This window comes from Strix aluco, chromosome 1 (assembly GCF_031877795.1).
Source record: "Strix aluco isolate bStrAlu1 chromosome 1, bStrAlu1.hap1, whole genome shotgun sequence".
In the NCBI taxonomy this organism is placed as follows: domain Eukaryota; kingdom Metazoa; phylum Chordata; class Aves; order Strigiformes; family Strigidae; genus Strix; species Strix aluco.
Genome location: NC_133931.1, coordinates 58,305,238 through 58,333,060, shown reverse-complemented (window position 1 = coordinate 58,333,060; position 27,823 = coordinate 58,305,238). Strand labels below are relative to the sequence as shown.

The following is a 27,823-nucleotide window of genomic DNA, read 5'->3' as shown; positions in this document are numbered from 1 at the left end:
TGCCCAGCTTATACTTACACTGATGCTCCAAGTGTTACTCCTCCCCAGGCAATGAACTGCTTGTTGGAGAGAATGGGTGGGATGTCTGAGCAGCCAGCAGCTGTAGGCACAGGTCTATTTTCCTCAGGCTCCACCTCACCTTTTAGCACCACTTCATACTGAGGCCCAGATGGCAGCACAAGGATTTTCAAAGTACTTTAAAAATAAATACATTTAAATCCCACCACAGAACAAGGTTAGCTGATGATAACAAAACATAATTGAAAAAAATTAGGCCTTTTTAAACTACCTTCTTAAGGGAAAAGCAAATACTGTATTATTTTATGGCACAGGCCAGCTTTAGGCATAGCAAAAATTAAATCCTTTGGGCTGTACTTCAAGCAATCTTCTGCAGTATTTAATATGGAAGTGGTTCAGATAAGTGTTTCAGAGACTAAAGCTAGGCAAATTATTTTTTGCCCATGCTAACTTATGATTATTTTGAGAGACTAATTTTAGAGAGAAACAGAGTCTGGCTGTCTCTGTGTAGATAAAAGAGATGCCTTTTGAAATACTGGCAAAACTTCCAATGAAGTTTTACAAGTGTGAGAAACTCAGGAGCATCAAAATTAAACTATGAGTCCTGTTAACAACAGTAGCATTCTAAGCGACAAACCCAAGATTTTTTCCTCACTTTGTTTCCTGGGATTGCTGTGAGAAAGAATACTGGGCCCACAGACAGGGAACCAGCCCACCTACAGCTGGCTTTTCATGATAGGGTCTCTACCCTATAGGACACAAGCACAGTGCAGATGACTACTGCCTTCTTCAGGCAGAGCAGAGAAACAGACGAATGAGAGCATCAGGAGTACAGATTCAAATAATGAAGTAGAAAGAAATGCACTAATACTGAATAAGGAAGCTGGACCTAGCTAGCAAAGAAAACAGAGAAGAAACTAGACATGCAGGAAAAAAAAAAAAACAAACCCAAAAAAAACCCAAAACCCCAGGAAAAAGAAAGTGCTGCCTAATTAAGGGGGACAGAAGCCAACTGAGAAATAAAAAAAGCTAAAGTATATTGGGAAGAAAGTAGAGATTGGAAGTATCCAACAAATGATACAGGGAACAAGAGAAAAAACTATCAGACAAAACCAAACAGAAAAAAAAAATAGAAGAAAAGGCATAGGGCAGGAAGGAAATGAAGCTTTTAAAGAACAGGCTGAAGCATGTGCTATAGCACAGACCCACTGAGAACCAAGAATGAAAGTCACAAACCTCCATTCTAGCTGCCATTGAACTCCTGTGACACCTACTGTACTGACAGAGCCCTGCATCCCATCAGTAGGGAACATGAACTCTTGTTACTGTTTTAGTTTATTAAGTGTTTTGGCAGCACTTGCAAGTGGACTGCAAAGTTTCCAACCCTACTGAGTACCTTGAGCCTGTAAAGCAAAGCAGTTATGCATAAGGCCACAGGAAAGCAAAGATTAATCACTTTGGATGCCTATCCATAAGGATCATCCTGTCATTAGCACATAACTTCTCATTGTTTAATTTAATGCACTGGGTAGGCCTAGTTAAGCCAGATAGTGAAGCTGAACATATTTTGGACGGATTCCATTGTCCAGTCTTGTTCTATTATGGCTGAAACTGGAAAACATGTAACAAAAGAGGAAAAGCTGCTCTGGAGAAGTCAGTCAGAGCACAAAATCAGTTATGTTACCTTTCCGTAGTCGTTACATTTTTTGGAAAAAACAGGACAGTTACTTCTCGTTCTTCTCCAGGAAGAAGGAAAAGATTCTCAGGGTCAACAGCAAAGCAGCTGTCCTGATCTGATGTCTGCAAGTCGGCAATGGGAAAAGGGAGAGTTGGTTACTTAAAGGGAGTGAACATTTCTACAACATGTAATACAATCTGCTTGTGCATCTGTTGTACATGCACTTCAGACAATTCAAATACACCTGGCACCTTTAGAACTTTCCCACAATCCCGTACTAGTTAAACTCTCTGAAGTTGGACACTCTAGTACAAATACCTCTAACAGAAGCATTTTAAAACATCGGCTGGCCCCCCACTGAAGAGGCCACAAAGAGACTTAAAAAATTTAACAGTAAGTACAACATGGCAATGGTATACCACTAGTGAAGTAGCATCACTAGTCTCAATGGTGGTACCAACTATTACTGGTATCAGCTAGTATGCAGGATCATCATGTTCATATGGCATTTGTGATACTAATCATGCATCCTACTTCTGCGGCCTCTGCTCCCAGAAATGATGGGCTCATAGCCCCCTATTTTTTTTTTTAATGTGAAAGGGGACCCACCACTCCTTCTGTTGACTTTGAAATGCTAGTTTCAAATGTGTCTAGTTACCTTTTAGTCTGGGACCATATTTTCCATGGATTCTCAAGGAAACTAAAGTCAAGTAAAGAGATCACATATCTGAAAAGAACTTTCTTCATATTTGGTTTGGCAAATGGCCACTGAAAACTAATGCAGCTTTGTCAGAAAAATAAAGATGTTTCCTAGTGCTAATATTCCTCTTTGCTCTAAATGGGCTTTATTTCACTAGCTAATTAACACCTGCTGTGCAGCACAGGATTCACTACTGTGACATATTTGTTATACACTTGTTAAAAAATATTTGTTAAAACTCGTAAGAGTATGTTTGTTAAAATAAATACAACTAAAGCTGAGCAACAAAACTCCCTTATGCTTTTTCCAGTAATGTGAGCTAATCTCTGCTATTTTCATTCTCTTCATGTAAAGTTGTAAACCTTTTGTCAAACCACACAGCTGAGCTAGGATCCCAAGGCTCAGCTCTAGTTTCAATATAACATCAACAGCACAAAACTCATGATTTCAAGAGGAAGAAGCCAACCTACCTTAACTTTCAGATATACACCAATGTTTCCAGCATTTTTCAACGGCAGCTGCTGTTTGGCTCTTGAACCCACATTTGCAGACAGATATATTTTCTGGAAAAAGAGTGTATGTATATGTACATACATAATAAAACCAAACGTTACAGAAGAAGTAGGCTAGGAGAAGCAAACTATTATTAAAACACACTTTGTAAATACATGCAAACCTGTAAGTCCTTGGGAGCATGTATCCTCGCTGTTCCAGCTCTTGCTCGGAGGGGAATACTTTTAATCACACTGCTAGGTCCTGGACTATCCACTTCCACGTCAACTCTTGCCAAGAATTCATCCGCTGGACCCAAGGAATCTAGGAACAATTCCATGAGTAACAAAAGCAATCAAGTCTGCCAGTAGCAAAGGCCATTCCTACGGATACATGTCTCACCTCAACTACTGTCCAATCTTAACATATTAATGTTGTGGTGATACAAACAGAAACTCTCCCATTACCCTGGCAACACTTTTTTTCTTTTAAATAAAGTCTCACAGGATCTTATTTAAGAGTTTTACCATTTTCAAATGTGGCTGAAATTGTCCCCAAAGCAAACAAAAACCCACATCTTAACATACTAGCCAAATTAGTTGATATATATAGTATTTACAATTTAGGAAGCCAGAAAATCTCAGAGGTTTCTTGAAATGTCTTATCTATTTTGCAACCAATGCAATGTTTTCTTAAGTGATGATTTAATTCCTTCAGCAAAAGGAATAAATCAAATTCCACGCATTGTGCAGTAGATAAGGACTTTGACCCATTTGATACTGAGGTATAAATACCCATGTTAACATCTAGAAGTTTAAGATACATAAGTATTCTGCCTCCTTCAGTTACTACAACTGAATGTGATACCCAAAACATTAGGACACACAAACCAAAGCTGGAATGTTTCATTTCAAGTTTGCAGCCTGTTTCTGCAATTCTAACACATGCATACATTAAAAGTCAAATTTGTTTCAGTTTCAACTGAAAATCAAATTGCTATACCTGAACCAGAAATGTGTTTCTTAGGTGCATGGAAGAGAACCCAAACTGTTAAAGCTTCAGGATCCTGAAAAAAAAAAAAAAGATTGACTTATCTTATGGAAGGAAAAGAAGTAGGGGGCGGGGGGGGGGGGAAACAGGCACAACAACAACACAAACACAGCAAAAAACCCCACTAGCAACAAAACTACACTGCTCAAACAGGCAGACTCCCCAAAAATCATTACTGTGAACTCAGATATTCAAAACCATCATTTCAGACATCAAGTAACAGGAATAATCAGCCAACTACAAACTACTCACTTGCCCATCATAGCTTGCATGTATCACATGATTTACAACTGATGGAGCTGCTATCTGAGAAACTGCATCCATCTGGAGCGATTGTTCATTAGAAGGATTAACTGGTTCCTTGGAAAATGTGAAGCAACGCCAAGCTACTGCATTCTGTCAAAGAAAGTATTAGAAATATTAACTCTCTTATTGTCACTAACAATAATGCTGACAAAGCTGAGAAATGCAAGGCAAGTTTTGAATGATCTAAGTAGTTTGAAAAAAACCCAAAAATTAGCCTGTAGCTTCAGTTGGTATGTGACGCTCCAGCAAACCCTTTAAAAATAGTCAGAAACCCTTCTGCAGTAAAAGGAGATAAGCTGGAACTGGTTAGTTTAAGCCTTCAAGAAGTTTGGCTATTCAAGACCAAACCTCACTAGTCCCCAAGACGACTTGATCCATCTTAACATAAGGCCAGTCGTTTCCTTATGTGAGGGCACAAGAAAAAAGACCAGCTCTTCCCACAGCACAAAACAGCAGGCAGATGAGCCAAAACCCCAAAATCTGCATTGCCACAGAGGTGCAGAGAGAAGCATACTGTAGCCTATAATACAGGCTACTATTGTCTAGTGGGAGACAAAGCAGATCGAGGGAAGAGTCCTGCTCTCGCTTCTGCAGAGGAAGAGAAAATATGTTAAACTTGCTACAAAGCAAGTTTGGCTGCTTGTTTGAACAGTCAGCTGTTGCACTTGAACTGTGGAACCTCAGGGGGAAGGTTTAGGCAACACAACCCTTTCACTATCCGTTGACCTGTGCCATCAAATCAAGCAACACAGAGGCAGCAGTCCATGGTTAGGCTGTAAAAAAGAAGGGAAAAAAACACCAAAACAAAACCCCACACCTATCCCTGAAGCATTTTTCTTGGTACCATTACAGCAGAATCAGATTACCACCCTGCAAAAAAATTTATTTCCTGACTAACCAAAGATTTCTTGGGAATCTTACATGTAGTGTCCAGGGTATATTTCTTAATGACATAGAACATGAAGTGTTTTGGTATTAAAATTCAGCATCACAAGAAGTTAACTTTCACATACAGGGAGTTTACTGTACTTACAGCATTAATAGTAAGTCTAATTGGCACGAAAGCATGGGTTTTGTTGATAAGTTTTAGCGGAAGAGCCTTCCAACTTCCAGAAGTCAAGTCACCAAAATCCAGAGAATCTCTTTTTCCTATTTCCACCTGGTTTTAAGGCAAAGCAGAACTTATAAGGAAGGAAAACCTCCAAAACACACTACCATACAAAAGCACCAGGGAAGTAAGGATGTTATTCACCTATTCCATGCTCTTAATGCTATACCCACATACAACACACACCTCCTACCACGAGGAGTCTAAGAAACATGTTTCCTTTGATATCAAAAGGGGTTACATCCAATTAGCCATCTCCCACATATTTTGCCTCAATCAATTGAGTCATAGTGCAATATTTATCCACCAAACCCCAGTACACAATCAAATTATTTTGACTAATTTAAAATAAAAATAAATTTAAACTATGATTATTGCTAGCAATTAAGAATGTCAGTTTTAGATAATTAAAATGTCATTTTAGCAAGTTAAGAAAATAACTAAGGAGTAGTTAATTTTTGTTAGCATAAACACACTTGAGTGTCATGATATGCAACAAAATACAGCTTTTATTTGGTACTTTTTCCAATCTCAGGAGTATAACAGGATATGCAGAGATCGAGCACTGGGTTTAATTTTAATTTAAATATGAAGCAAGTTTGAATGAACTATACCATGAAGAGCATGGAGAATGATGGATTTTGCCAAAGTACGTATAAAAAAATGCAATAAAAATTAAAGTTTATGGAAGAAGCATTTAAAAGTATATCCATTCACCTAGAAGATCATTACTTTAAAACATGTACTTAGCCCAAAGCAAGTTAATAGATCTCTTTAAAATGGAAAAAACTGTTAGCTATGGTTAATGACTGAAAATTTTACTTTTATCAGTGACATCACAGACTATCATGTAATTTGTTCAGGCACCTCCAAAAATACCATCAAGTCCATTTCTGCCTGCCCATACTCTTAAATTTAGGACTACATAAAGCCAGATTTAATTCTTAATGTCACACTGTCTCCCACCTGGTTGTTCTTCATGTTAAGACATTAAAAAAAAAAAATCAAAGCATTTTATACATCAACTTACTTTTAATTTTTAATTAGTCCCAAATAAGAAAATACTACTTTCAGCTTATTTATGGTTGTAGAGAGTAAGAAACCAAAACAAAGCCTACTTGATATAAAAAATAAAGAAATCTTTACAATTGGAAATAAATGGGTTTTGTTACATTTTAATGCCCAATAGTATCCAACACAGCAGATACTTAGAAAGCATTACATGTTTAAGATCTCATCCATTCTTTTATTAATGAAAAAGTAACACCTTTTAATTTATTCTTTTCAGACAAAATCCTTCATTTCCATCTAGGTGCTTTTCCACAACCAAAACTTTCTAGATAGTTATTAAGCTTCTCATAACCATTCTCCTATATTCCCTCCCCACCCCAAACATAAGAAATTCCAGGTTTCTCTGAGGAACATCCTTGAATTCCTATTCTTTTCCAGTGTCATTAAACTATTCATACAATTACAAAAACCACAAAAAACCCCAAGACAATAAGCAGCTACTCACTTCTAAATTAGGATTTTCAGCTACTGCAGTCAGAACTACCCTACTTGCCAAAGCTTCTGCCTGAACGATTGTCTCAGCATCCGCAGAAACTGGCCAAGATGAAACATTGAGAATACACTGAAAGATCCCCGAATGACATGGTAAGAAAAGTATTTTCAGATCATTGGTAGAATAGGATCCTACGATGGTTTTGTTCTTGAAAACCAGACATTGATATTTCACAGGATCCATCTGAAAAACAAAATCTCTATCATTTTCAACAGGACTCTTGACAGAGGACAGGTTTCTTTCAAAATACCTCATTTATCTGGCACCACTGCTCAACACAGACATTTTTTATATGTTTTTACTCAATATTAATTATTGCATCTTCATATTCATGTCCCACTTCCATCCCACCCAGCTGTAGGCATTTTCTTTTAATTTAAAGGTTAGGTAAGTCACCCTGAAAGCTGCTGAGGTTTCTTTCCTGCATCTAGTAAAAGATTAACACTGGGATTATAGTATTTATTACAGCTGAAAATTAATTCATAAGTAAACCCCTGATTTTTGAGAAAAAACAGTAGCAAAATAAACAAAGCAAGCCAATTCTACTTAGTGCTTTCTGCCATCAAAGATGGGAGGAAGAGGTATGGTGGATGAGTAATGGAAGGGTCAGTGGATGGAGGTCACCAGTAAATCCTCATGCAGATGCCTTAAAAGTTTCTGTTGTGAACATATACATAGATAATCTTCAACAGGAGAGACAGACTGCAAGTCACAGTGTATCTCAGAGTTAACTTGACTGAAAGAAATGTTTAATTATATTGTGCAGCCAATTAAGTGTATATATTTATTCATGAAAACAACTATAAATGGAACTGTCAACTGTAATTTCATGAAAACTATCACCTCCTGGTCCAACAGAATCTCAGATTTGAAGAGCTGCGTTAATAGCCCCATGATACTGAGCAACTAGAAAAATATATAAGAAACCTTAACTCTCATGAACACGTGTATATATACATGAACACAGAATTGTGGTTTGGTGGTTTTTAAAGCAGAAGCATTCAGAGAAAACGGGAGCAAAACCAGAAGTCACGCTCCTGGAAAGACATGCACTACATCTGCTGGAAAAATATATCTAAGGAAGGATATGATAAGGATTTATAAGACTTATAGCAATATATAAAGTGAATCATTGTCCATCATTTCTCAATAACAAGGACCATCAAATAAAAACAGAAAGAACTAGATTAAAAGAAGGAAAAAAAGTGCACAGAATCTACAGCTGAACTTGAACTGTGGACAACGCTAGACAATTTCAAAAGATTAACTAGATAAAGAGCAGTCCTCCAAAAACTAGTAAGAACAGAAATAACATCTAGCTCAAAAGTTCCCAAGCATCAAACTGCCAAAGAAGCTCAGAGCTTGTTCTGTTATATTCTTCTCTACTAAAAGTATTCATCAGTAAAGGAAATTATATTGATGGACCTTTCATCTAACTCATTCTCATGTTCTTGAGATCTTTTACCTCTGGAACTACTACTATGATGACAGAAGTAGATGGAATTTAACAAAATTAAAATGCAAAATGCCCAATCTATGGCCTACAAGCTACCTATAATGCACAGAACAACCCACCTAGCTTGAAGCCTGCTCCAAATATTTCTCATTCTCTGTCACTCAAGATTTCCCGATTTCAAGAAAAATGGAAGCAAACTGCATAAAATGTTTTAACAGTAACAGTCCTCATCATGAATACTTTCTTTTCTAGGGCTGACTTTTCTTGCATACAGAGGTGGAAATGAGTAAGCAGTAAACTCAAACCTACCACACTTTACACACGGAAAACAATTCTACAGGTCAACCCCATCATGTGGCATTTACCTCTCTATGCCTGCTTGTTGGAATAAGTCAGGTGGCCTGGCTGAAAGAGGGTAGCACTGTTTTTAGCACTGCTTTTTCTTTTATAACTATAAAAAGAAAAAAATCTGTACAGAAAACTAATTTTACATATGACATCTGGTAAGATTACAGCATCATTCCTATAGCTTTATTTTTAAAAAAATCTCTTACCTTTTCCCCATTAACTGAAACACTGAGTATTCCAATGCTGACCTGCAACCACCGTTCAGTTGGATTAAAAATGCTAAGAACCGTCTGCGATGCAATTCCCACGCAACAGGCATCAGGGAACTTCAATTCTTCTGGTACTTTTACATGTCCTTTGGAAGAAAATACGCTTCTGTTAGTTCCAAGTACCCAGAAGCAAATCAGCACCCAAGCTGTCACCATGTCAAGTTTATAAACTCATCTGACAAATGCTTTGTTATGGCAAGGAAATATTTGACTCCTGCAGTTTTCATAAGAATGCTTTTCATAAGCCTGGTACTCAGAATTTCAATCAACTGCTTCTAATTTGCACCTTTCTTGGAGTTCTACTGTCACAAACAAAAATACTCATGGAAATAGCACATCCCATGCAGACACTAAGCCACAAAGCGTGTGTGTGTATATATACACACACACACACACACCCCTCCCTTACATAAAAAGCTTAGTGTTCACAATTTAATCAGTACTAACCCAACTCAGAAAATGCAAATATCAGTATTACAACATCTTTAGAACAATTTCATTGACAAATAGGAAAATCTTTTTTTTACCAAACTATTACCTAGAAAAGTGTTCATGCATTTTTTGCTACAGAAAATACTGAGTACTCCTAGAGCAGATTTTTGCTGTACAAGTGCAGTCATCAAAAGTTATCATCAAATCAGAAAGAAACCCTGCTTGAAATCTTTTATTTCCAGGAAGTCCTTACTTCTAAAATATTCAGAATAACTCTCTGAAAGCAACTGCAACATCATAATGACAGCTCAAAACTCAAATGGAGGTAAGAGTTCTCTGGCATGCCAAGGATCAATCTTCATTACATCCAGAAACCCACTAATGGGTACTCATGTCAAATGAAAAATTTGACTTCTCAGACACACATAATCAACTGAAGTAGTTTTAGTTACTTGAGTAACAAGCTTTATTTTAAAGCCTCATACTCTTAGTCCCCTCCAAAAAAAGAAAATTTAGCACAAGTATGAAAGTGAAAATATAAGCTAAGACTAGCATCACTGGAAATTTAGTTCAAAAAACTCAAGTTTGCCAAAAATCAAGCTTAGACTACATAGATATTCAGAGTTCAAAAACATGTACAAAACCCTAAAATTTATGTATATTAAAAACAGGCAAAGAGTAAGATTATTCAAAATCTTACCATTTTAAAATGTACTAACAAGATCAATGATTTAGAACAATCAATAAACAGGAAATAACCTATAAACTGTCATACATTCAAAACCTTCAACCCCAGTAGCTTGTTATTTTGTCTAAAAGAATTAGCCAGAAAAATATATAGCAAAAAACAACTAGAGATCATAGGTTAAAAGAACACTAATTGGCATTGCCTAGGTTTAAAGCTAAGTCAAGATACAGAGAAACAGTAGGAAGTACTGAAGTCACTTGGCAGCTTGTCTTTCTCGTTCTTAACCAGAAAACAGCTTAAGCTCTCCACTCTCCTCAGATTTTTTGGCTTGACTGACTGCTAATATCAAGTAAGGCTTGAGACAGAAATGTCGTCTACTTTTCAGATAAAACAACTACTGAATTTCCAGAGCATGACTTGTCTTGCCAAGCATGAACTGCAGCTAGGGTTTCTCTCCCTCCTATGAAAGACAGTTCTAGATCCTTTAAACAAACACAAAGCCACCGAATGCTGAAATTCTAGATCATAAAAAATTTCTTTTCAGACCCTTAGGGGGACTCTAAGAATAGACACCAAATTCAGAGATCATCGTTAAATAAGGAAAATTAGTAATACCTTTTTTTAAAATAACACAGCTTCCATAAAGAATAACTGTGGTTACACTTAGTAGTCATCTTAATTTTATTTACTGTAAGGTTAGCATCATTATCGCCCTTCTTGTCCACAGCTGTATTTTAAACACACTCTATACACCACACTTACCAATACCAGGTGACTTTGACAACTCCCACTCGTTTCTATCAGCTCCAAGAGGTTGTCCAGTACATGATTTTATATTTAAGATATTCTTGTTCCAGGAAGTAGAGTGTTGGTTACAAAGTGAAGCTGCACCCAAAGAGCCAGGACCAATATTTGGACCTAAAGGAACTCCTACCATAAGCGGGTTCTCTATGTGTCCTGCTGGGATACTGGAACAAGGAATCCCTGCTGGAAGACCAAAACCTGCAGAGCTGCAGCCATGAAACTGAGACAAAACTGTATTTCCAGTGGATGGTATATTTCCCAGATGCTGTTGTGCAAATGGAGTCGTTGCAAGAGAATGTCCTGTAAGCAACGTGGGAACAGAACTTGCTTGACTCTCAGAGGTAGTGACACGGGATTTAAAACTTGAAATAGGAACATATTGTTCACCAGATGAGTTTTGATTGAATGGCATGTAAGTGCTTAATCCAGGATATACAGGTAATACATTCAAGGATGGTAATCCTTGTCTCTGTGCTTTGCTTGTTTGATCCTGCCACATTTCCTGTGCATCATTAGCAGAAAGTGGCTGAAAGATGCAGAATTTACTTGGTAAAGCTGACTGAACATGGTCTAACTCTCTATGATTTGCTGCTACATCTGAAGGAATAGATGCCAGCTGCTTTTCTTTCTTCAGAAAACTTTCTTTGGAGAGCTCTTGACCCAGTACGTTATCAAGCTTTCTTTTAAGACCTGCGAGTTCATTTTCTTCTGATTTCTGGTCAATACTAAGCAGTGCTTCTTTACTATTTGTTAGACATGACTGGTCTTCTAGATTTTCATTTGTATGTTCCTGCGAAGGAGTTGGGCTGGCTTGAATTATTGTTGTGCTCAGTTCACTAGCATCTTCACTCTAGTAAACAAATACGATATGCAGTATTACAAATTTCAGAAGAGCAAGTAGGGTACATAAAAGACAACAGACCTTAATGCTGGTATTGCCATCCAATATAAATAATCAAGTTTGTCCAGTCTCATCTGAAGTTTTGGTTTTGAAACATCTGTGACTCCTCACCTTGAAAAAGAAAACCTGTGACTTCAACCTGTTTGCTGTCTAAAGTGATGTTCTAGCTAGGTGTACTGGGGCTGGATGGGATGCAGCTAATTTTCTTCACAGTAGCCCCTGCGGTGCTGTATTTTTGGATTTGTTGATAACACACCAGTGTTTCAGCTGTCGCTGAGCAGTGCTTGCACACTGTCAAGGCCTTTCTCCATTTCCCACTCCGCCACTCCAGAGAGTAGGCTGGGGGTGGGCAAAAGGTAAGAAGGGGACACGATCAGGACAGCTGACCCTAACTGACCAAAGGGAGAATCCATACCATGTAACATCATGCTCAACAATAAAACTGTGTAGGAATTTTTCCAAAGTAGCTGTTGCTTGGAGACTGCCTGGGCACCAGTCTGCTGGTAGCAAGTGACTGCTTTTGCAACACTTTCTCCCCCTCCCCCCCCCACTTCACTTATTAAGCTGCCTTTATCTCAACCTACCAGTCCCCCACCCTTTTGCCCTCCCAATTCTCTCCTCCATGCCGCTGTGGGGTATGAGCAATTGGAGATCAGCCACCAGCTGGGGTCAACTCACTACATTAGGCATTAACACCAGGAGAATGCTCTGGTCTCTGAAGTTACCACTAAGAGAGCTTCCACAGGGCCAAAAATGTTTGACTTTCTATGATTTTATGAAGTCACTCTGTGGGAAAGTAACTCCACTATGTAAAAAAACCTAATGGAGCAGATTCCTAAACTCACTGACAGGTTCACAAACATATTACTCTAAAAAACAGAGACCTGCAGTGAATTTTCTTATTTATTGTGTTTGGATCCAATACCATGCATATTTTCATGTTTAAAAATGCATGAATCAGAATCATTTAGGTTGGAAAAGACCTTTAAGATCATAGAGTCCAACCATGAACCTAACACTGGCAAGTCCACCACTAAACTGTGTCCTTAAGGGCCACATCTACATGACTTTTAAATATCTCCAGGGATGATGACTCAACCACTTCCCTGGGCAGCCTGTACCAATGCTTGACAAAAATTTTGGTGAAGAAATTTTTCCTAAAATCCAATCTAAACCTCCCCTGGAACAACTTTAGGCCATTCCCTCTTGTCCTATCACTTGTTACTTGGGAAAAGAGACCAAGTCCTTTCAGGTAGTTGTAGAGAGTGATAAGGTCTCCCCTGAGCCTCCTTTTCTCCCTGACTAAACAACGCCAGTTCCCTCAGCCACTCCTCATAAGACTTGTGCTCTAGACCCTTCATCAGCTTCACTGCCCTTCTCTCAACATGCTCCAGCACCTCAATGTCTTTCTTGTAGTGAGGGGCCTAAAACTGGACACACTGTTCAAGATGCAGCCTCACCAGTGCCAAGTACAAGGGGACGATCATTTCCTAGTCCTGCTGGCCACGCTATTTCTGATATAAATCGATCCTAATCAATCCTATTTCTGATAGAATTTATCCTAAATAACAGCATTCAAGTGTGGTATAAATTATTTCTCTCCATATTCTTTATGACTTCCATGAATGCAAAGGTGCTTACTAAGGTCTAAGTTTCTTCTAAGAAATGAGAATCCCCAAGTATTAAGAGTCCACTAATTAAAAGCTGATATGGTTAGATATCAAATCTGTATTTAAAGTTCTTAATAAAAGCTAAGGACCTAGAAGCAGTAAGTTACAGTAACATCATAGAAAATACATTTTTTGAGAATAACAACAAAAAAAAACCCAACAGCAACACACCACTAAAGACATACTTGCCAACTTTTTAGGAAAAAAAAGCTGAGTGGCCCTGACCTAAATAATTAATCAAAAAGGATTAGTTTAAGATGCATGAAAATGCACTGACACACTTCCTTTGTGCACTCACACAAAGAAATCATTTAAGCCCAAAGACCTTCCATTTTGGCAGGTATGCATGGTGTAGGTGGAATGAGTGCACCCTATGCTTAGAGTCTTGAAATTTTGGTACTTAGAAATCAAATGTAGAGAAAAAGAAGTACGAACCATAAATACACACATACACACAATGCATTTCAAGGAATCTCCTATTGGGTTAACTGTCAAGAGTAGAAGTGATTACACCCTCTCATGCACTGTTCATAGCTACTAACAATAACATTGGCACTAATCAGCAGAGGAAGACTGACCATGAGAGAACCACCCTCCCACAACTGGCATCACACTTGGCAGTCTTCACAATACAGTGGATGGATCTCCAGGTATTTCCCCTACCAATCTGAAAAATGCAAGTGTTCTTTAGATGTGCTACAAACATTAATTTTTTCTTGTGAAGTACACCCAAATTACAGATTCCATTTTCAAAAACAGAGTTTCGAAATAATTTTTAAAAGTTTCAAAACCAAAACTAGACAGCATGGTATGAATGTAATCAAACATCAGCTCAGGGCAGGTGTACCTAGAGAACTTTGACATGGGAACAAGAGAGCTACACAAAGGATGAAAAGTACCTACAGCATAAAGCAATTGTTCAGCTTAAGTAAACAGGACTTTGGAAGCAGAGAAAGGCATGTGAAGGAAGGGGAAGAACAATAAAGTAGCTGTTCAGATTGTCGTAGAAAAGGAAGCTGCAAGTTACAATCCTTTAAAAAGGGCATTCAGGGCAGCTGCCTGAAGTGAGATGACACACCAGGCCAGATCAATATAACAAGAAATTTACAAAATTTTTAAAAATCATGCAACTTTGACAACCTGACCCTTGCATTAAAGAAGGGGCATCACTGATCAAACAGATAGTGCTATAGGAAGTATTCAGATCTGAAGGTAACACCAATATAAACATTCTTGCTCTCTGTAAGAAGCTTCAGGCAAGGGACAGGAAAGTGACTCTTAAAAGTACAAATGAGATTAAGATCTCTTGGTCTCTCAGCATAAAAGATTACTAACCCAAAGGAATAAATTAACACTGCAGAGTTACAAATGCGACTTACAAATGTACTCACAACACAAATTTAAAACTTTGGCAAAGTACTTGAGGATCTCCTTGCTCAACTATCCTGGGGAACAAAGGTTACTCAAACAGTAGCACCTCTTCAAGACAAAGGGGCAAACTAGTATGCAGCCAGTTACATCAGAGCATCAAGAGCCACTCATTTGCACGAGATGACAGGAATCTAGAACCATATGCATTTCAAATGTGAAATAGACCCAAGAGCTGATGCTATGCCAGCATGGACTACAAGCAAACACCCACTGAAATTTCCCCTTGGGTCCTTCCTACAGGACTGTGATTCCCACTGGAATCATCAAGATAGAAAGAACAGATATTCCCAGTGTAACTTGAGCAACTAGACCTAGAACAAAATGGGCTATAGGCCAGAACACATGCTTCCTTTTTCCTGATGCTTTCAGCATGAAGCAACATTGCTGCTGGTGTTCCTACAGGAGGAAGAGAAGACTTCACTAAGCTTTCACTAGCCACCAGTCCTGAAAAGCCTCACCCTCTTTAAATGGAAAAAAAAAGCATAGTAGACAGTATTCCTATTTCCTGTTCAAGAAATCCACAACTGATAAAGAGATTACAAAATGTAACCACTCAGATTTACACAGATATGGATGCAGTCAGAGAGGTTTTTCCAGCTTTTGGTTGGTTGTTTTTTAAAGTTTCATCCAGATTTCCACACACTTTGGAAGAGGGGAGGCATAACAAAGATTCCAGGTATGCATGGATTTAGATAAAAGAATGCAAATTACCTTAATCAGCATAAGATTGCAGGTCTGAACAAAAGTTTCACTCTCAGAGTACACTCTTTGCTAAAGCAGTAAGAACAGTCAGCATGACTGTCAGAAGTAGAAAATGATAGCTTCAGTCCTGAAAAAAGTTAAAGCTAAAATATGTATTTATAAGCATTCCTCCAGAAAAAAAAAAAAAAAAAAAAAAAACAGGAAAAATTCTCCTAACAGCTGAAGCTGAGCAGAAAGGGAGCCTCAGGAGCTATGAAAGCAGATACAGATCCTGCAAACTACTACTGGAATACTGTACTGCATTCCAAGAACAGAATGACTTAACAAGAAATTGAGGAAAAAAGGGAAAGAATACACCAACTCTAACTTTTTTCAAAAGTTGGTAGTTCTTTGAATGTTTTACTATGTCTATATTGATTAGGGTTTGTGCATTTAACACAATTTATTTCAGAACTTAAATTTCTGAAACTCAGGAGTAGGGGAACAGAATACCTTTTCCCTATGCACAGCATGTCCTAAACTGTTCTGAAACCCTTATGGCTTTTCTAATTTATAAGTATTTTGACAATTTAAGGGTTTGGTTTGAGGGTGAGGGTGTTGTATTGTTTGTTTGTTTTAAAGAAAGAGAATTAATACTTATTTACACTTCAGGATTTTTCTTACCCAGTAAGTCTCTGGATTATGTATTACTGCTGTGTTCTTAAAGGTACTGCCAGATGCAGAGACATATGTTAATCTGCTCATGCTAGGACTTGAGTAAACTGACTGAGGTAGTACACTCTCTTTGCAAGAAGATTCCTGATAATGTGGCGTGCAAGTAAAATCGGTTTCAGACCTGAAAAACAGATTCAAAGTATGTCAGTATCAGAACACATTTCTAATGCTGCCCCCAAGAAAATCAATGCTACACATTAGTTATACTATTCTAAAAGTCAATTTACTTAGCCATTCTACTTAGTACAGTCAGCAAAAATGAGAAATCAGCTCCAAATTAACCTTTACAAGTCCAGGTTTTGTTGTACATAAAACTGATTTTCACTGGATATAAATCGATAAGGCAAAGCATCAGAGTTCCACAGCTGAACTCAGATGCCAAGGTCACAGAAACAACACAATATTTGTAACTAACTAGATAGAAGAATGTCAAATTAAATCATTCAACATCCCAGGCATCAAACATTAGTATTTTCTATTCCTTGCTGAGATTCTCATCATCTCATGAAAACACAGGATCTCTCACCACTTTGCCAAACAAGAAGAGATAATACGAAAACAATTTAAGTCATTGACAATTTGAACTGGAAATCCTAATGTCTACATAACACACTTGCAAAACTACACATACTTCTGCCCATTTTAACTTCTGAGAAAAGCCAGACAGCCTGTAATTCTAATACCATGTACAACACACTAACTGTAGTTAAGTATCAAACAGTGAATTTAAAAGTTAAGGCAAAGAAATCAGTTGCCTCCTCTTTTTATGAGAATGTACATAGCCATTGGCTACTGGCCATGTTTACATGTTTAAGACACAACCAACTTAGTTGTAATCTTAAAGTTTATGTAACACTTATTGTTATGGCAGCTTATTTAAAAAACACTGCCCTTTCAGTTGCTAAGAAAGCCTTACATCTTAGACACAAGCTGCAGTTTCAAAATATGAAGTGGTCAAAAACAAGACAAGTATTTCTACCCATCCCCTCTCACAACAAGTACTGGTACGTATCAGAGAACAAAACTAAGTGAAATACTTTTAAGTTTAAAACACATCTTCATTGGTCTATACAATGTCAAACTTTGTTTGCATATAATTAACAGCATAACCCCCAACCAAGTAGCTTTATTTGTAACAGATTAATTACACTAGAACAACAATGAATAAATATGGGATTTTGTAGCTCCATCAACACCAAGTTTAGGTATCTAATGTATCTGACTAACTAACAGGCTGAATATTTTGTATTTTTGCATTACTGGATAATCCTGAACAGAAACAGCAATGTTTTTATCCAGCATCTCTGTCTCATCAGGCCAGTGAGGGAAATTAGAAGTTAACAATTGCTTAAAACCGCTTCTCCATACACATAATAAAAGCAAACAAAAAGCTTAGACTAAGAATTAAGTCTTAGCATAATAACAGTCTTCTACAGAGACCAAGGACAACATTCAAACTAAAACTTGATCCCTCAAAAATCCTCATGAAGCATTAGTACTTCTTATAACCTGCACCAAGAAATTTACCCTGAAAATGCTGTTCCAGAAGTCTCACTAGGAGAAGAGTGAATAAGCGGTGAAGTTGAAGGTCTGAAGCTACACTGCTCATCCTCCAGAGGCTGCAAGTCACCTTCAGGTAGAATGGGTTTATGCTCTGGTAAATAAACAGAATTTAGTAACAGTATTTATTTATGCACAGGGAACAAGCCTACTGCCAAGAAAAGCCTTTCAACAACAGGTTACGTTTATATGGGTTTACTTACCAGTACTATTCTGGGAAGCTGGGGAGAGCTGCTCAAAAGTTACGTGTTTCCCATTCCTACCACAACCAGTATTGGCATCTTTGTATCTCTTCTCTATGTTTGCATTTTGCTTCTTTTCATCACTGTTCAGTTTCTGTGTAGGCTTTACTTTTGTTGGACTTACTGAGACATATTTACTAGATTGCTTGGGAGGTTTTAAGGTGCTGAGTGACAGAGTATTTCCTGTATTTCTCTCCACCAAATCACTACATGGGTCAGGAACAGCATTTGCTGTTTGATCTGCTGTTTCTGTGTCTTCCCTGATACCACATCTACTAGTGAGATCGTTGGTCTGGTAAGCAAGTGGACTTCTCTGTGCTACTTCCATTTTTGCTGCTAAAGGAATTCCACACATCTTTGCTTCATTTCCAGTAGGTGAGGTTTGGCTATCAAGCATATCTGATCTATGATCAGCATTCACTGACTGTAAATATTTACTATTTACTAAATCTGACAACTTTTCTGAACATTTAACACTATTTGCAGTTACATCTTCATGGTTGGGAACAGCAGACAAACTAGAGAAAGTCTGCCTATTGTTTTTTTCATTAAAATAACCCAGACATCGCTTCTCTCTTTCTTGCTGCTTGCTATGATTATTTATCAAGTCTTCTGCAAGAGTATCCTTATTTTTACCTTTATCCAGCAAAAAGGTATCAGGCATAAGGTTCTGGACAGATGCTTCATGTTTCACAATACTCTCATATTCACTTTCATGGCCAATCTCATCTGTTTTTTTGAGGTATTTTTCCATATCAAATGCACTAATTTCTTCATTGCTGGATAACACCTGATTAGCAGAGAGTTCCGTCTCTTTAACAATTCCAGGAAAGAAACACGTTCTTTTACTTTTAGTAGAGAGTGCCATCATCATAGCAGCTAGCTGGGAAGGATCAGCACTGGAGGAAGCATTAGCAATAGCAGATGCAATTGTGCTAATACTCAGGACAGAGTCAGAATGATTAGATAATCCATCTTCAAGCTTGTCTTTATGAATTCCATCCTACAACAAACCAAAATGAGTTAAGCACCAAATTAAGAATTTTTTTAGTGTTTTGTTTAAATTATTTTGCATTTCAGTATACAGTAATATATTAACAATTCTAGTTGTCACATTTTTAATCACCTGTCCAGAAGGAACACTTCAACAGGCATAATTCTGATTGCACTGATTTTTTAAGTATACTCCACAAAGGTTTTTTAAAACCTTAATTAAAGATTGCCTGCTAGGAAGCCTTAGTTCATGTAAAACTTTTTAAATCCTGAAATGTTTTAATTTAGTTGGAAGAACTAGGAGTAAAATCCCATCGGGAGCAAACAGCAGAGAAGAAACTACCACAACCAAAACCACAGCACCTTCCCAATTAACTTTGAATCACCTGCCTCTCTACAAGGAGAAGACAAAGCTATTTCCACAGTTTTCTCTATCACTCGAATCTGATTTCTTTTTTTAGTTTGCACATTGGATATTCTTAGCAAAGGGCATGGAATAAGTAGACAGTCATGTTCAGACCACAATCTCTTCCCACCTCTCTTAGATACACATACATTCAGGAAAAGAGAAAAACATCTGTCTGCCTGTAGATATGCATGCATGTCTTCACAACATCCTCATAAAAAGACTGATGAAGTATGGAGCAGTTGAGTAGACCGTGCCTCGACTGAAAACTGGCCGAACTGCCAGGCTCCAAGGGTTGTGATCAGCAGCACACAGTCCAGCAGGGGACCAGCCACTCATTAGCGGAGTGCCCCACGGATCAAGACGGGAACCAGTACTGTCCAACATCTTCATTAATGACGTGGATGATGGGGCAGAGTGCACCCTCAGCAAGTTCGGTCATCATACAAAATTGGGAGGTGCGGTTGATACACCAGGAGAGCGGGCTGACATTGAGAGGAACCTCAAGAGGACAGAAAAATGGGCTGAAAAGAATCTCATGAAAATCAAAGGGAAATGCCAAGATCAGCACCTGGGGAGGAATAACCCCATGCACCCGTACAGCCAGGGGACCGACCAGCTGGAAAGCAACTCGGCAGAAAAGGACTTGAGGGTCCTCGCAGACGTGAAGTTGACCATGAACCAGGAACGTGCCCTTGTAGCAAAGGCAGCCAACAGCATCCTGGGTTGCAGTAAGAAAGAGTTGCCAGCAAGGAAGTGATCCTTCCTTTCTACTCAGCGCTGCTGTGACCACATCTGCAGCGCTGTGTTCAGTTACAGACTCCCCAGTAAGAGACACATGGACATACTGGAGAGAGTCTAGTGAAGGGCCACAAAGATGAGTAAGAGCTTGGAGCATCTGTCATATGAGGAGAGAGCTGGAATTGTTGAGCCTCAAGAAGACAAGACCAAGGGGAAATCTTATCAGTGTGTATAAATACCTGACAGGAAGAAGAGGGAGGCAAGGAGGAGTAAAGAAGATGGATCCAGACTCTTCTCTGAGGTATCCAGTAAGAAAGGAGGCAATGGGCACAATTTTAAAAACAGGAAACTCTATTTAAACATAAGGAAAAGATTTTTAATGTCAACATGAGCAAACACTGGAACAGGTTTCCCAGAGAGGACCCAGATAGACTACAGTGTCTCCATCCTTAGAGATATTCAAAACATGACTGGACCTTGATCAACCTGCTCTGTTTGACCTGGTTTTGAGCGAGAACGGATGGACTAGATGATCTCCAGGAGTGCCTTCTGACCTCAACCATTCTGTGATTTGTCTGTGTTTGACAACATTTTACCATCCATATCAGACTGAGGGTGACCTAAACTTGTACAAATAGAGGGTAGATGAGAATCCGGATATACATTATCAAAACCCCAAACTACTCATTTTGTATCTAGAACAAGAGGGATAAGGATAAATTACAAAGAAAAGCAATTATGGCAGTACATTGTCAGATGAGCAATCCAACCAGTCCTTCTGCATTTAAGTTTGCAGCTTTCATTATTTGATCAGCTAAACGATGTCATACTTGCTAGTTACTGATTCCTTTCAGTGACCATGTAGAAGGGCTGTTTCTGTAATTGAATGGGTCTGTATGCGTTCTGCCTGATCAGAAAAAGAACATTACATCTTAAGGAAGAGAAGGCAGGTGTCTAGGATTACCAAATTGAAAATACACTTTTTTCAGACTTACACCACATCAGTATTTTTGAATTTTATCAAGTAAAAGACTTTATCCACATGCTAAAGACAAGCTGTTTGATTAAAAAAAAAAAATAGAAAGGAAAGACATAGCTGAAATTTGGAAACTTGGTTGCAGAATGTCAGTAGCCTAGGAATCTCTGAAAAAACTATGGGCTGACAGACCAAGCAACTCCAAAAGTGAAGTAGGGAGAAAAAGGAAAATGAGATTGTGATAGTAATACCTGACTCACTACAGGATCAAGGCATTCTAATAAAACCATCCTAACAAACAGTGGCACCTGCTAGGATTCAAATGATTAGTATTAAAAGCAGTGGAGATGATATGAAAGTCCAAATTTAGGTGTATTCAAAGAAACAAAAATAACTGGAGTTATTTGAATTTTGTTCGAGTTCATAGTTGCACTTAATAGAAAAATACAAGAGAAATACCTTTGCTTTAATTTTGGTAGCAGCTTCTGCCTTAATGCTTTTATGTATTCCAACTGCAGTATCCATCCCATGCCATGCACCTTCACAGCCAGTAGAATTTGCATGTTCTTTTGTTTGTGCTTCTAAGTCATCTAAGAACAAAGAAAAAGACAGTAAATTAATTTACAGTAACTAAATTGTCTGAACACCTGCATTCTTGGGATAGACATGCTCCCTTAATGCTCTACAGAAAAAAGAGCTGCCATAAAGGCACAAATCCAAATACTGCAAGCATGAATTGTTTCCAGTACAGTTTACATCCAAGTCACAAAATTAGCTGGCATTATGAATACAATGCTCACACTCTTCAAATTTTATTTTCAGGTAGCTTATCATATTAGCATAAGCTAAACAAACCTTTTCATAAAATGGTGTTTGCAAGATAATATTAACATAGACCAAACTCCAATAGAAAACTAGAATTAAATCCAAGTAAAGCCAGTGCTGGAGACAGGGTTTGACTGAGGTAGACAGCAGTGAACTGGTGATTTTGAAGGATTATGTTTAGGAGGGACAGGTATGTTTCTGAAACCAATCAAAGCCACCAGTAATCTTCTGGATTAGGAGATTAAACCCAAACTAGGATGTACTGTTCATATGAAATCTAGAGGGTTGTTTCAACAAATGAGTTCCTGCTTGGAAGGAAAACATTTGGCCTCCCTAGAAGACTAAAACCAACTTTTAAAGGTCCTCTGATCAGTGAGAAAAGAAGTATGAAACAACAAAAATTTTTTGTTTGGTTTGGGAGGGCTTGTTTTGTTTGTTTTTCTTTTTTTTTTCCTCCTTTATTTCTGTTCTTATAGTAGATATTTGAGGTTTGGACATACTTTGTGTTACAAGTTACACCCTCTTCAGGTTGCTGACCTCTCAGCTTCCTCTCCATCTGCTGCTCCTTAAGCAGGAATTGCACACTGATATTGCTGATAAAGATTATTATTGCCAGTACTACTGAAAATCAGATAGCAGTAATTAGTATCTTGGACACAAAGTGACCCAAATACCTACTTTCTCTAGCATTTACAGCAACCCTCATTTCAAAAGAACTGCAGAGCACATTAGGGTATTTTTCTATTATTCAAAGCAACAATTATAACTATAATTTAACTGAACAGAGGTCATGACCTCAATGAACTCATGGTATTTTTTGACAAAAATCCAGACTATTGTATAGTGAATTTAAGCACACTAACACTAGGTTTTAAAAAAACAAAAATCATTAGAGACCCTTTAAAAATACTTGCAAGGTGCCAGCATGAGGAAAATTACAGCTGTAAAGCTGTTTCAAGGAAGTAGGCTCCATAAAAGCCCAGTGGCTATTTTTCACCAACACAAAAAAGTATTTAAGTCACTGCACTGACTGGACAAGCAGGTTCAAAGACTGATGTTGCCACAGTTGTATCAAGAGCAGCAGAGCTGCTTTAAAATGCACTCATCCTTTCCTAAACATACCTTAAGTTGATAAGCATATATATGCACCAAAATACATGCTGTGACCTTCACATAGAATTTTGGAGAAATCTCCTGAATTATTAAGTTTAAGTTAAGCAGGTATCATGGGAGTGTATCTTTTTTTTTTTTAAGATTGCAGGGAAAAATGTAGACTATGTTTTATGCACACACTGTCAGGTCAGCTACAACGCAAACTATTTTCCTTCTTTCCCTATATCCTCTATATCTATATAAGCAAAGAGACAAATTTTCTGGGGTTCTTGTTTGTTTGGGTTTTGGCAACACATTATACAGCTTTTTCAACCGGAGAACTCTGAACAGACTTTAATTATTACAAGACATTCTGTTAGTTTTCCAGTGTCTGGAAATGCTGAAATATCTGAGACAATTTAGTGTAGTACTTGGTATTAGACTGTTCTCTCTTGTAAGTGTTTAGGTTCAGTGTTTTTCTGGGGGAAGGGGAGTAGGGGAGGTGCTCACAGCAAAAAAGACACTTGCTGAATGAAAACTAGAGGCTTTTTATCACAGATTACTCTTAACAGTCTTTAATAGCTATATGCAAGTAATTCTTAACTGCTGTTATAACCACTGTCTAGGACTAACCCTTCAGTTCTAGAATTACCTGGAAACACCTCAGACAATTGTGAAGTCTCTTGGCCGGTGTCACCTCCTGATGAATCAGATTGCCTTAGCAAAGCAACAGGTTGCCTTTTCTTCGGAGATGTAATATAGTAACCAAAAGATGGCTATAAAAAAAAAAAAAATACCCCAGAATACAGCATGAGTAAATTTAATCATTAATAAATAGGTTCAGTGGGCTTGCAAAGCAGCTTCAGCCACAGTGCCTCCCTGGTTGGTGTTTGGCTCTCATACCACTGAAAAATAACACATGCCTCCTAGCATTGCAAATGCCTAATCCAAATACATACGCTTCCAATACATACATAAAATAAACTAACAATTTATTTACACCAGTTAAGACAAAAGAAAGTACATATTGCTCTCATCATCTCCGCCTAGAGACATGCTCTGCTGCTCAGCCTCTAATGCGCCAGGACAGAACATGCCAACTCTACCAATTCACCAGGACACAACTGAATTACACAGCATATTTGACTTTGTCCCATGGTACATGCTTCCCTGCTTTTTTTTTTTGGTTTGTTTGCAACACAGATGAGACACTGCCTACCAACAGCAGATAAGGGACAGGTATCCGATAGATACAAGAAGCATACAGAAGTATGTTGGTAAGTAAGAGTCTAGACAACTACATTTTCACTGAAGTTCGGCATTTGACTAGACAGCACATCAAGTATCAACAGCCATACAAAGATACCCTCACTGTTCAAATACCCCTGTCTGAGCAGCATTTCTTTCAAGTGCTATATGGATCATTTGCTTAGACCTCCAACGTGCACACTGTATATGGTGTACTTTTCTCTCTCTAATCCTACACATAATTAGTTCCTGACCAAAAGGTGAAGATCCAGATTCATCGATAACACCAGCCAGCCCTTCACATCAGAAATTCCAAGTGGGAAACAAAAGCCAACCCAGACCTGTCACGCATAAAGAATTTCCTTTGCAAGTGAACTAGAAAAGTAGTTCTCAAATAATTAGTTACAACATAAAAAAAAAGTGCTAGATGATGTTCTTGTCCTTTCCTTCTGTCTTAACATTAAGATACATACCCGTTTCACATCACTGCCTCCACCAAGACAACCAAGTGCTTCAGATCTCTGACCAAAGAACTCCCCCAAGGACAAATGTAAATAACTGGCATCTTTATCAAGATCAGGTGTTCTCAGCAGAATGCAGCTATTGGCAGATTTCCATGACGTATTTGCTAATTCAGATGCATTTAGAATGTCTACTTTTTCTACCTGCAAAGGGATTTCAGAAGTTGTAATTTGCAAACAAATTAGAAAGTATTCTGTTTACCCTGAGATAATTAGTTACCTGTACAAGTCTATGTGCTTTCTCAAATTCTTCCTGGTCTTGTGCAATCATAGCTGCTGCTTCAGCTGAAAACCAAAGAGAACATTTATTAAAATAAGGCATAAGTTATTAAAGTGCTGTCATTACTATTTTGCATCGTTAAGCTAAATTTTGAGGGACAGACATTACAATATTTAATTCTACATATGAGACAGTTTGGAACCCACTAGGAGTTACTCCACCTCATTATGGTGAGAAAAGTTCGTATGAAACTTGTTTTAAAAGGGTACTCCCTGGATCTTTACTAGCCAAAATAAAAGCAGCATTAAGCTAACTAACTTAGTGATGAATAAAGCAAGTCTCTTATAGCCTTAACTCCAAACCAAATTATAACTTGTCATAGGTTATGCTACCCATACTAGCTAGAATTGAGCATCATATGGCTGCTTCCAAACAAACTTTTACTATATTTGGTTTTGAAAATGTCATCAAGGTGGTACCTGTGAATTGGAGCTAAACAGACTGGTTTGTACCAGTTCACTAAATACCTATGGAAATTAACAGGCCAAATAAATCGATACTTCTTTTAAATTATTTTCACAATTACCATTTACAGAACAATGAACACTTAAAGTCTCTTCACCAAATCAATGTGAAAAACTGATCAAGAGATACTGCTCTACCACCTTATTCCAATGTTAACATATCAGCAAGCCCACCAAAACTTATAAAATACGTGGGCTTGTACACACAGCATCCCTACTCATATAATACACAGGGCAAATGGAGGAATAAGTCAAGAATGGACACAAACTTGTAAAGTGAATACAGCTATTGTCCATAAAATTAGAGGGAGTCACAATACATACTCTGAGGAAAGAAACAAAACTGGAATATATCTTTATTGAGCAATCCAACTGCATTTCCTAAAGACAACCTAACACTATCAATGAAACATTGTTATGTCCAGTGGAACTCTAAGTCAGTTACCAGTTCTTACTTAATCCTCTGTATAAGCCACACAGTTCTCTGAAGACTTTCTGAAACACCCAACTCTGTCAAGTGAGCCATCCTGCACTATTCTATACAAGAAAACACTCTGTGCACAGTTTACTGACAGAGACATGCCACAAATGAGACTCAGAGGCATCAAATGTAACATTTCCTTTCTGTCCCTAGAAATAAAATCTCTTAGCCATCAAGCATCACACTGGAGCACTGCAAACAGGCAGGCAAACCAGCAGCCAGAAAAACGCTAACCACATTGAATCTGTAAGTGCACGTCCTCTACCATGAGAACAGGTAAACAGTTGGCTCAAAAGCAGAATTCCTTTCAAATCCCATCAGGTGGGAAAAAGCTAAACAGCCTTGGAAAAAAAATTTACAACAGTCAAGTATTCTAATCACTCAGCAACCCGAGTCTGACACGCAGGAAAGTGTCTGGCATTTGAAAAATAATGAAGGAGCTCTGCTTTACTAGCATAGTAAATAGGGAAGTTTCTACCAAATTGGATCACATTTGCCTGTTCCAGCAGAAAACTACTACAGTGTTGAAAAACATTATTTCAACCAACCAATCCTGTTTGATCACTCACTCAAAATAAACAGTTCTAGACAGCAACAGATACAGAATTCTCTTTGAAAGAATGAAGAACCTTGAGTGGACCGTGGACATCTTTAGAATATATTAGCCCATCCATATGCCAACTTTAGAAAGCAGAAGAGACTAGAAGTACTGTTGCACGCACTGCCTCAATCTGTCCCGTAAAACAGATGACCAGATGACATTCTGGTGCTAAGGAATGGATCTGTCTACAGTGCTACGTGCATATTATCTAAGCCTGTATGACAAACATACAGACTCTTATGAAGATCAGTCTGAGATAGCTTAAGGAAAATAAGCAACTTTTTAAGTACACAGAGGTTCAAAAAGCCTGGAATTTATTAGAAGATGAGAGTCCCATAAAGCTCCTCAGTAAGGTCCAATGTTTTTCAGTACCATTTCTCAGCATCAAGACATTCCCAAGGCGTTCACAAAAAAAATCACCAACTAGTGAATTCAGCAGTTCTTCTCACATTCCAGTTGATTTTGTAGTAATTTCTTGTTTACAATTATTTCCTGTCTTATAACCATATTGCAGTACAAAATGACAACTGTTTCTTCTTGTTGAAACAAGGGATAACAGCAATTAAAGTCCAAAGGAAAAACTGTAGAAATGACAGCTACAGGAGTTACTTTTGCTCATACAATAGGTACCAGTGACACGTTAGAATGCTTTTTGAAAGAAAACAAAAGACTCTTCATGGGAAGAGTAGGAAACATGGAAATAAGCTATCAACTGTAACTAATAATGACACCATTATAGGATACTATCAGCAGCAGCTTTCAAATAATTTGTAGTATCTAAAGCCTGGAGGCTTTGCAACAGCAAATAAAAAAAAAAAGAGGAAGAAAGTTTACTTAACACTATTACAGATATCAACAACTACTAAAAAGGAAAAAGATTACATACATCCAGTAATGAACTGCTCATTTATTTTATCATCTTCAGACAGATTTAAATCTTGTTCTTCATCAAATGAAGTATAATATGCAAGATCAGTCACCCATTTGCCCTCTTCATTTTGATAGACGATGCTGTGAGGTAAATGACCTGAAAGATATAGCAAATGCTACCTGTTGATTAAC

The 27,823-nt window shown here is 37.9% G+C and overlaps 1 protein-coding gene across 1 annotated transcript in view; it reads right to left on the bottom strand.

The window, feature by feature from the left end:
- Window positions 1-27,823, bottom strand: part of CEP192 (centrosomal protein 192) — a 92,720-nt gene that overhangs the window by 32,019 nt on the left and 32,878 nt on the right. Inside the window, exons 21-38 of the mRNA XM_074827860.1 lie at window positions 27,648-27,788; window positions 25,156-25,220; window positions 24,888-25,079; window positions 23,819-23,942; window positions 21,709-21,839; window positions 18,095-19,136; window positions 17,859-17,985; window positions 16,281-16,452; window positions 10,872-11,763; window positions 8,927-9,075; window positions 6,869-7,099; window positions 5,278-5,403; window positions 4,191-4,334; window positions 3,891-3,954; window positions 3,073-3,212; window positions 2,867-2,959; window positions 1,703-1,818; window positions 19-195 (exon numbers count right to left, since the gene is read on the bottom strand). Coding sequence (XP_074683961.1) covers window positions 19-195; window positions 1,703-1,818; window positions 2,867-2,959; window positions 3,073-3,212; window positions 3,891-3,954; window positions 4,191-4,334; window positions 5,278-5,403; window positions 6,869-7,099; window positions 8,927-9,075; window positions 10,872-11,763; window positions 16,281-16,452; window positions 17,859-17,985; window positions 18,095-19,136; window positions 21,709-21,839; window positions 23,819-23,942; window positions 24,888-25,079; window positions 25,156-25,220; window positions 27,648-27,788 — 4,126 coding nt within the window. The remainder of the gene's footprint in view (window positions 1-18; window positions 196-1,702; window positions 1,819-2,866; window positions 2,960-3,072; window positions 3,213-3,890; window positions 3,955-4,190; window positions 4,335-5,277; window positions 5,404-6,868; window positions 7,100-8,926; window positions 9,076-10,871; window positions 11,764-16,280; window positions 16,453-17,858; window positions 17,986-18,094; window positions 19,137-21,708; window positions 21,840-23,818; window positions 23,943-24,887; window positions 25,080-25,155; window positions 25,221-27,647; window positions 27,789-27,823) is intronic.